General features: G+C 66.2%; 1 protein-coding gene across 1 annotated transcript in view; it reads right to left on the reverse strand.

Annotated features, from left to right (window-relative positions):
* Positions 1 to 7863: 7863 nt before the first annotated feature.
* Positions 7864 to 10407, reverse strand: part of LOC129698344 (ankyrin repeat domain-containing protein 50-like) — a 19892-nt gene continuing 17348 nt past the window's right edge. The window contains 3 exon segments of the mRNA XM_055637437.1: positions 7864 to 8104; positions 8945 to 9078; positions 9081 to 10407. The exon segment at positions 9081 to 10407 is cut by the window's right edge and continues 98 nt beyond it. Coding sequence (XP_055493412.1) covers positions 8947 to 9078; positions 9081 to 10407 — 1459 coding nt within the window. The 3' untranslated portion in view covers positions 7864 to 8104; positions 8945 to 8946.

Genomic DNA, 10407 nt, shown 5'->3' on the forward strand with positions numbered 1-10407 from the left:
TAATAATCTGCCTTCCTGTTCTTGCCGCCAAAGTGGATAACCTCACATTTATCCACGTAAAACTGCATCTGCCATGCATCTGCCCACTCACCCAACCTGACCAAGTCACCCTGCATCCTCATAGCATCCTCCTCCCAGTTCACACTGCCACCCAGCTTTGTGTCATCCGCAAACTTGGAGATGTCACATTGAATCCCCCGCGGTGAGGTTTACTGTGTTGGACGTCGGTGGCTGCAGGAGTCCTGAGCGCTTGTCCATTAAGAGTGAAGTATATTGCAGCTGCTTTCGTTGTCTTTTGCAGGAGTGCCGGTATGTCGGCGCCGGTCTCACCCCGCGGCGCCGCGGGCGCAGAGTCTGCGGGGCTCCTGTCGGAATTGGGAGAGTTTGATCGGCGCTTGGAGGAGTTGAGGACGAGCGGCATCGCGGAGCATGAGCGGGTGTTCGGCTGCTCGGAGCGGGCGCGGGCGGAGCTGCGAGAACGGGAGCAGTCGCTGCTCCGGGCCGTGGAAGCGGCTCACGGCGAGCTCCGGCAACAACTGGCGACCTTGACCCACGACAACCAGGGCCGCCTCCAGCTCGGTCTGGCCGCCATCCAGCGGCTGCAGGAGCGGGCCCGCCACCTCTCCCGGGAGCTGCAGGGGCCTGGCGGCCCGGGGGCCGTGCTCCGGCGGGAGGTGGTCAGCTTTCTGTCCGGGCAGCGGGACTTGCATATCTCGCTGCGGGAGCCGCGGTTCGTGGCGCGGCCTCAGCGCGCCCTCAGCCCGGGGGAGGTCGTGTCCGAGGAGCGGTCACTCCGTGTGTCCGGGCCGTGGGGGCCCTTGGAGAACGGCGATCCCGGCTCGCTCCCGGAGAACGCGGACACGCAGCCCGGTCACCGCACGGAGCCCGGTAACCGCTCGCCGCTTGGCCGGAGATACGGAGACAGAGACGGCCCCTCGGGTCCCGGAGCGCGGGGTGGCTCCGCCCGGGGCGGGGAGGGGAATCGGGGAGATAGGAATGTAGGCGTCTCCGGGGACCGGAGTGAGGGCGGGTCTATCCCAGGGTGTCCTCCGCCCGGTGGCGCGAACGGGATCTCCCCGAGGGCGGGGAGAGACGGAGAACGCGCGGAGTCCCGGGAGGCGGAGTTGGGGGAGAGGGAGAGCGCGGGGCCCGTCCTAAATACAGCCCCAAGCGACCGATGGTCCCGAGCCCCCGCCGCTGCCGGTTTCCCTCCCGCCCCGAGCACCGGGGCAGTCGGCCACCCTGGGGTGGGTCCCGTGGGTGGGGAGGGCGGGCGGAAGGGAGCACCGGACACTCCAGCCCAACACAAGAACTCCGTGCACATCACTGACCTCCAGCAGCCGTTCCTTGGGGCGCGGAGCCGCCAACAGCCGGGGGCGGGCGGGCAGACAGCGGCAGCGGGCGGGGTCTCCCCGGCAAAGCGCCCGTCCTCCGGCGGCTCGGTTTACCGGGCCACGACCGTGCTCATCTCCGGCGACGACTCCTTCGGCGAGGAGCGCGGCTCGTGCGGCGACGGTCCCGGTCCCGGTCCCGGTCCCGGGCGGGGTGAGGTCCCGGGCTGGAGCCTAGACCCGGCGAGGGGTCGATGTCCCGCGACCTCCCGCCGGCGGCTCAGGAGGAGGGAATTCAGCAAGAGTTGCGCGGATCTGACGGCGCCGGGTTCCTTTGCGGTACCGGGAGCGGGGAACGCGGAGCGCCCGAGCTCAGACAGTCGGGCCAGTCTCTCAGATAAATCCTCGTCAGTCGCCGACAGTCTGGACTCCACCGACACCTTCTTGATCAAGTCGGCCCGGGGCTCCGAGATTGCCCCGCAGTCGTTGGGCCGCCGGTACCGGGAGAACCGCAAGTCTGACAGTAACAGGGGCCCGCGGGCAGGCGCGAACACCCGCTCACCCTCGCAGCCCGTATCACATCCATGCCCCGCGCCGGTTATAGACGGTCCCGGTCACCGGAGCGCAGCGCCGGGCTCACGGTCCGGAGAGCGGCCCTGGTGGTCCAGACTCTCCGCCTCCGGATCCGTGGCCGCCCGCTCCTCCGGCCACCCCTCGGTCCACTCTCCCGGACACTCCACCGCCCGCTCCGCCGGACACTCCGGCCGCCCCGCTGCCCGTTCCACCGGCCGCTCCTCCGGTCTCCAGTCCGCCCGGGCCCGCAGCCGGAGCGAGGCCAACCTGAGCGCGGCCGCACCGGAGCCGCCGCCCGCACAGCTGGAGGCTCAGTTCGGGAGAAACGGGAGCGGCCCGGGAGAGCTGGACATGCCCTCCGGCCTCCACGCCGGCCCGGGCGGCCTCCTCTACGTGGTCGACTCCGGTAACCGGAGGCTGCAGACGGTGGCGGCGCCGGGCGGCGAGAGCGGGCGGTCCGAGCTGGAGCCGTTGCCCCTGGAGGCGCCGGAGAACCGGGAAGCGGGCACCTACTTCGACGTGGCGGTGAACGGGCAGGGTGTGGTGGCGCTGACCAACGTGTCCGCTCACTCGGTGGACGTTTACAGCGGCCGCGGCCGCCTCCTGTGCGTTATAACCGGGACCTTCCAGAAGCCGCGCGGAATCACCGTGAACCAGCGGGACCAGTTCCTCGTCACCGACACCAAGCGGGGCGAGGTGTGCACGCTGACGGTGGAGGCGCGCACCGGGCGCGCTCCCGACACGCGCGCTCACGGCGGCTTCCAGCAGCCCTACTTCATCAGCGCGGGCGGCGGCGGCCTGGTGGCCGTGTCTGAACGCGCCTTCGTCGGCGGCTGCTGCGTCAAGCTGCTCGACTCCGAGCTGCGGCTCCTGTCCGTGTTGGGTGCCCCCGGACCCGGGCACCCGCTCGCTAACCCCTGGGGCGTGTGTGTGGACCAGCGGGGCAACGTGTTGGTGGCGGACTGGTGCCGCCGGCACTCTCTGCTGCTCTTCCCCCGGCACGGACCGGCCCGGGTGCTGGTGGCGGCCGGTCTCAGCAGTCCCCGGGGGCTGGCCATACTCCCGCACGGACAGGTGGCTGTGGCCGACAGTATGCACAACTGCGTCAAGGTGTACCCGCTACGGTGTAATGCCCCCCCCCCCTCCCCATCCCCCCCTCCTACCCTCACCCTCCCCCCCTCGCCCCCTCCCCCTACCCCCACTCCTCATCCCCCCCCTCCCCTCCCCCCCCCCCCCCCCCTCCCCCCCCTTCCCTCCCCCCTCCCCCTCCTATCCCCCTCCTCCCCCTCCACCCCCCCCCTCCCCTCCCCCTCCTACCCTCCTCACCCCCCCCCTCCTATCCCCCCCCCCCCCCTACCCCCCCTCCTCCTACCCTCACCACCCCCCTCCCCCTCCCTCTACCCTCCCCTCCCCCTCCTCCCCCACCCTCCCCCCCTCCCCACCCCCTAACCCCTCCCCCCCTCCTTATCCTCACCCTCCCCCCCTCCCCTCTCCCCCCCCCCTCCTACCCCACCCTACCCCCCCCTCCCTTCCCTCCCCTCCCCCTCACCCCCCTCCCCCCCCCCCTCCTACCCTCCCTCCCCTCCCCCCTCCCCCTCCCCCCCCCCTCCCCCTCCCTCCCCTCCCCCTCCCCTCCCCCTCCCTACCCTCCCCCTCCCTCCCTCCCCCACCCCCCCTCCCCTCAACCCCCCTCCCCCCTCCTCCCCCCCCCCCTCCTACCCCCCCCCCCCCCCCCCCCCCCCCCCCCCCCCCCCCCCCTCCCCCTCCCCCCCCCCCCCCCCTCCCCCCCCCCCCCCCTCCCCCCTCCCCCCCCCCCCCCCCCCCCCCCCTCCCCTCCCTCCTCCCCTCTCCTCCCCCCTCCTCCCCTTCCCCCCTCCTCCCCTCTCCTCCCCTCCCCCCCCCTCCCCTCCCCTCCACCCCCCCCCCCCCCCCCCCCCCCCCCCCCCCCCCCCCCCCCCCCCCCCCCTCCCCCCCCCCCCCCCCTCTCCCCCCCCCTGCCCCCCCCCCCCCCCCCCCCCCCCCCGCCCCCCCCCCACCCCCCCCCCCCCCCCCCCCCCCCTCCCTCCCTCCCCCCCCCCCCCCCCTTCCCTCCCCCCCCCCCCCCCCTCCCCCCCTCCCCCCCCCTCCCTCCCTCCCCCCTCCCCCCTCCCCCCCTCCACCCTCCCCCTCCCCCCCCCTCCCCCTCCCCCCCTTCCCCCTTCCCCCCGTCTCCCTACCCCCTCCTCCCCCCCCTCCCCCCCTCCCCCTCCTCCCCCTCCTCCCCTCCCCCCCCCTCCCCCTCCCCTCCCCCCCCCCCCCCCCCCCTCCCCTCCCCCTCCCCCTCCCTCCTACCCTCACCTTCCCTCCCCTCCCCCTCCCCCTCCCCCCCATCCCCACCTCCTCCTCCCCTTCCCTCCCCCTCCTACCCTCTCCCTCCCCCCCATCCCCCTCCCCCCCTTCCCCTCCCCCTCCCCCCCCCTCCTCCTACCCTCCCCCCCCCCCCCCCCCCTCCCCTCCCCCTCCTACCCTCACCCTTCGCCCTTCTTGGTTTCTTGATCCTCCAAGATATTCCAAATGTAATTTCAACTGGAGGCGGTGGAGGGGGGACTTAAGCCAGAAACGTTTTTTGGGAAGAAAGAGCTACCTTAAATGTACTTGCATCTGGTTGGGTAAATATGGTAGGGGGAGACTATTCCGTGCTTTAATTATGCGGGGGAAGAATGCATTGCTGTACACATCTGTCTTGGTAGCCGGAATCTACCAAGACAGATGTCATCGCTTCCTTCACCTGGCCGTGCCTCAACACGGTGTCTCTGAGCCGATGCCCGGGTCTGCACCCGCCCGCGGCGCGGCACCGGCGGCTGAACCGACGGTCCGGGTTGTGACACCCGATCTACAATAAAGATACGTTTAATGGCGACTCCAGCTCGGCTCCGTTTCTTTCTGATTGACAGGGTAGGGACGAGGGTGTGGGGTGGAAGCTGTGGGGGGGGGGGGGGGGGGGGGGGTAACTGGATAGTGGGTGCATGGAAAGATCATAGAAACATAGAGCATTGATGCAGGAGTAGGCCAGCACCGCCATTCAATGTGATCATGGTTGATCATCTAAAATCAGTACCCCGATCCTGCCTTCTCCCCATATCCCTTGATTCCGTTAGCCCTAAGAGCTAAATCGAACTCTCTCTTGAAAACGTCCAGTGAATTGGCCTCCACTGCCTTATACGAATAAGGGGTAAGCCATTTAGAACGGAAATGATGAAACACTTTTTCACACAGAGAGTTGTGAGTCTGTGGAATTCTCTGCCTTAAAGAGAGGCCGGTTCTCTGGATACTTTCAAGAGAGCTAGATAGGGCTCTTAAAGATAGCGGAGTCAGGGGATATGGGGAGAAGGCAGGAACAGGGAACTGATTGGGGATGATCAGACTTGATCACATTGAATGGCGGTGCTGACTCGAAGAGCCGTATGGCCTACTCTTGCACCAATTGTCTATTCTCTTCTGTGGCAGAACATTCCACAGATTCACAACTCTCTGTGTGAAGACGTTTTTCCTCATCTCAGTCCTAAATGGCTAACCCCTTATTCCTCAACTGTGATCCCTTGTTCTGGACTCCCCCAACATCAGGAGCATTTTTCCTGCATCTACCCTGTCCAAGCCGCTAAGAATTTTATATGTTTCTGTAAGATTCCCTCTCATCCTTCTAAACTCCAGAGTGTACAAGCCCAGCTGCTCCATTCTCTCAGCATATGACAGTCCCGCCATCCCGGGAATTAACCTGGTGAACCTACGCTGCACTCCCTCAATAGCAAGAATGTCCTTCCTCAAATTAGGAGCCCAAAACTGCTCCAGGTGTGGTCTCACTGGGGCCCTGTACAACTGCAGAATGACCTCCTTGCTCCTTGCTAGAGGGTGGTGAATACTTTCAAGGCCTACTCCTGCACCCATTGTCTATTGAAGCGGGACCTCAGTGGGCACTTTGTGCCGAGGGGGCTCCCACCCCATCGGTAGCACAGAAGGCTGCGGAGGCCAAGTCTATAGATACAGTTTTAAGACAGAGACAGATTCTTAATTAGTGCGGGTTTCATGGGTTATGGTGAGAAGGCGGGAAAATGGGATTAGGAGGGGGAGATAGATCAGTCATAGAGTGATACAGTGTGAAATCAGGCCCTTCGGCCCAACTTGCCCACACTGGTCAACACGTCCTAGCTACACTAGTCCCACCTGCCTTGGTCCTGATACCCCTCCAAACCTGTCCTATCCGTGTACCTGTCTAACAGTTTCTTAAACGATGGGATAGTCCCAGCCTCAACTACCTCCTCTGGCAGCTCGTTCCATACACCCACCGCCCTCTGTGTGTAAAAGTTACCCCTTGGATTCCTATTAAATATTTCCCCTTCACCTTGAACCTGGGTCCTCTGGTCCCCGATTCCCCTACTCGGGACGGTAATCTGCTCTGACAGGTGAAGGCCAATTTTAGGTGCCAAAGGCCTTTTTGTTGGCCACCTGATCTACCTGCGACCCCCTCCTTCAAGGAACCTTGATCCAGGTATGATTGAATGCCGGAGGAGATTTGATGGGCTGAATGGTCTTATCCTGGTCCTGTCCCCGCGAGCAACAGACACCGCGAGCAACAGACACACGACACACGGTTAAATCCAAAACCTTTAGTGTTTGTGCAACAGTCTCCCGAGGGAGGATTTTTTCACCCGAAATTAGAACAGGTATCAAAAGTAGATAGAGGCGGCGTCGCCACCCAAGGCCACGGGAATTTACCGTATTATAAAAAAAAGCACCGAGGTACAAAAATAAGCTCAAGGTCGTCCCTCGGCGCCGCCGCCCGCGCGGACACCGGGGACCCGCGCCCGTCCCGACACCCGCGGCCAGAGTCGCCGCCGCAGCGCCGCTCGGTCACCACCCACTCCCTCAGGCCGGGTGGATAGGCTGGGACTTTGTCCTTTGGAGCGTAGGGTGACCTTATTGAGGTGGACAAGATCATGAGGGGCACGGATAAAGTGAACGGCTCACAGCGTGTTTCCTAGGGGAGAGGATTCTACAACTAGAGGGCACAGGGTTAAGGCGTGAGGGGAGAAATTTAAGAGGGGACCTCAGGGGCAACTTCGACACTCAGAGGGTGGTCTGTATCTGGCACCAGCTGCCAGACTAAGCTGTGGACACGGATACTTATGGCTTTTAAAAGGCATTTGGTCAGATGCATGGATATGTCTCGGCTCTGCAGTAGAGGGATATGGGCCAAATGCTGGCAAATGGGACTAGCCCTCATTGCCAACTTGGCCGGCATAGACACGGTGGGCCGAATGGCCTATTTCCCGTTGTGCAGATCTGTGACTCATAAGTTCCAGGAGCAGAATTAGGCCATTCGGCCCATCAAGTCTACCCCGCCATTCAAACATGGCTGATCTATCTTAAAGAAACCCAGTGGCGTGCAGGACCCCGGCTGCCGACACCACAGTGGATTGAAACACAGTGCAAATAGCCCACCCTGGCGGAAGGGCCGTTCCCCGGGGGGGGGGGGGGGGGGGGGAGGGTGGAGTCTACCCGGGGGGGAGTAGGGTGGGGGTGGGGGCGAGTCAGGAGACGGAGCCCTGAGTGGGGGGGGGGGAGGATAGGGTCTGGAGACAAATGGGTTGGAGACAGGGCCCCAAGGGTTTCCGCGCTACGGCGAGGGTGGGGGGGAAGAGACAGGGATCTTGGAGGGGGTGAGTTTGAACAGGGGGGGGGCAGTTTGGAGAGAGGGGGGAGTTTGAGAGGGGGGGGGAGTTTTGAGAGAGGGGGGAGTTTGGAGAGGGGGGCAGTTTGGGAGAGGGGGGGAGTTTGGAGAGAGGGGGGGAGTTTGGAGGGGGGGGGGGGGAGAGAATTCTGCCCCATGGAGATTTCTGCCCCCATTCCTCCGCATTCTCACCCTATTAGTGTTGAAGCTCGAGAAATATAATCTGAAGAAAATAACATTAAAAAACCGTTAAAAAAATTGCGTCCTGATAACATCAGGAAAATCCCGGAATACTGTACAGACACGCCGGCATTAAACAGACACTATATATTACACAACTGTACATCTGCAGCAGACTGCCGAGGCTCGGCGCTCCCCCTTTCCTGGACTGCATCACGCAGGTCTGCAGATAGTGGGGAGGGGGTCGTTCACACGCAGCCCGGGGCGGGTCTCACCATGACCCGGGATCCGCCAGCGAGGCTCCGGGATCGGCCTGCGGGAAGGTACGGGAACAGGTCAGAATACTGCCCCTCCCATGGTGGTGTGTGTCTGACCCTCCCTCCCCCCCCCCCCCCCCCACCCCGCTCCTCCGTCCCCCTCCTCCTTCCCCCCTACCTTTCCTCTCCCCCCCCTTCCCCTCCTCCCCTCCCCCCGCTCACGTCCGCCCCCCCCTCCCCTACCTTTCCGCTCACCTCTCCCGCTCCCCCCCCCCCACCCGCTCACTCCGTCCAGAACCCCTCCTTCCTCCTCACTCTCCTTTCCTCTCAGAGGGCCTGGATGCTGGTTCTCTGGATGCTTTCAAGAGAGAGCTAGATAGGGCTCTTAAAGATAGCGGAGTCAGGAGTTATGGGGAGAAGGCAGGAACGGGGTAATGATTGGGGATGATCGGCCATGATCACATTGAATGGCGGTGCTGGCTCGAAGGGCCAAATGGCCTACTCCTGCACCTATTGTCTATTCTCCCCATAACCACTGACACCCGCACTAATCAACAACCTATCTATCTCTGCCTTAAAAATGCCCAAAGACTTGGTCTCCACAGTAGATTGGGGAGGGGGGGTCTCTGACTGGGAGTGAGATATAGCACGGAGACAGGCCCTTCAGCCCAACTCTTAGATGTCCCACCCTGCCCCTCTGCCCGCCCCCTCCAACCCTACCCCCCCCCCCCCCTCTTTCTGCCACTTCCATTCACCGCCCTCCCCCCGCAGCGACCCCCCACCCCGACGGCGACCATCCGCCCGTATCGCCCCCCCCCCCCCCCCCCCCACCCCGACCACCACTACACAATCTCACCCACCAGACCCCCCCCCCCCCCCCCCCGGCCTCGCCTTACCATCAGAGCGGTGTCTCCCTCTTGTAGCCGCTGGTCGGGCCTTCGAAGCGCAGCTTGATGGCCTGTTTCAGGGCGAGCTCGGGGTCGTGGCTGGTGATGGCGAAGTGCGGCTCCGGCCTCGCTCTCTGCGCCGTCTCTCGCCGCCGCCGCCGCCGCCGCCCAGCTTCTGCGGAGAGAGCTCGGGCCCGCCGCCCGCCCGGGGCCGCGCCTTACCCGGTGTCCCGTTCTCTCGGGCCCGGCCCGGGGGAGACTGGGTGGTGGCCGGGGAGGTGCGGCTGACGGGGTCGGGGCTGGGCCGTGCCTCGGGGTCCGCTAACTCAATGCCCGCGGCCACGGGGCTGGGCCGGGGATCGGGGTCGGGAGAGGGCGCGGGATCCGGGGCCTCTCTCTCTGCTGGTACGGGGCCGGGGCCTCGCCTGTCGGGCCGGGGCAGACTGGAGGCGAGCAGAGAGAGGCGGCTCCGGTTGCGGGGGAGCGAGTGCTGCTGAATCTGCTGGGCGAAGCTGACGCTGTCGGCGGGCAGGGTCTGGGCCGTGGCCCGCGAGTGGCCGGTGGATGAGGAGCGCGGTGACGAGGGGCTGCTGGAGTTGGAGCGGCCCGGGCTCGAGTTTGGGGTCGCGGAGGTCGAGCTGGGAGGGGAGGCGTCTCCGGGTGTGGCCGGGGACCGGGGCCCCTGCAGCAGCCGCACGATGTGTGCGTGGCCCCTCTTGCTGGCGACGCGGGCGGGCGTGCGGCCGTGCAGGTCGGCGCGGTCTGGGTCGGCCCCCGCTTGCAGCAGGACGCGCACCGCCTCGGAGTGGCCCTCCTGGGCCGCGATGCCCAGCGCGGTGGCCCCCTGACCACAGGCCTGGTCGACCGGGGCCCCGCTGGTCACCAGGAGCCGCAGCAGCGCGGCGTGGCCCTGCCAGGCGGCCGAGTGCAAGGCCGAGCGCCGCTGCCGGTCCTGCGCGTCCACCCGGGCCCCGCGCTCCAGCAGGAGGCGAGCCAGCTCCCGCAGGCCGAGCCAGGCGCAGACGTGCAGGGCCGAGCGGCCGTCGGGGTCCCGGGCCTCCAGGCCGGGCCTGGCGCCATCCAGCAGCCGCCGCGCCGACTCCACGCGGTTCTCCAGCGCCAGCAGATAGAGCAGCGGCCTCCCGCTCGAGTCCAGGCCGTCGGGGGAAGCTCCCAGGCCCAGCAACTCAGCGGCCAGCTCGGCGTGGCCGCCCAGCGCCGCCAGCCACAGGCCCGGGCGCCCGTCCAGGCCGCGGGCGTCGAGGGGCGCGCCTTGGGCGAGGAGGAGCCGCACACAGGCCCCGTGGCCCTCCTGGGCGGCGAGCAAGGCCGGAGACTTCCCCTCCAAGTCGGCCTCCTTCACCCGGGCCCCGTGCTCCACCAGCGCCCGGCAGGCGGCGGCGTGGCCCTCGGCACAGGCGGCGTGTAGCGGTGTCCAGCCCAGGGCATCGCGTTGGTTCGGGTCCAGGCCC

The sequence above is a fragment of the Leucoraja erinacea genome, chromosome 6 (assembly GCF_028641065.1).
Source record: "Leucoraja erinacea ecotype New England chromosome 6, Leri_hhj_1, whole genome shotgun sequence".
NCBI lineage: Eukaryota > Metazoa > Chordata > Chondrichthyes > Rajiformes > Rajidae > Leucoraja > Leucoraja erinaceus.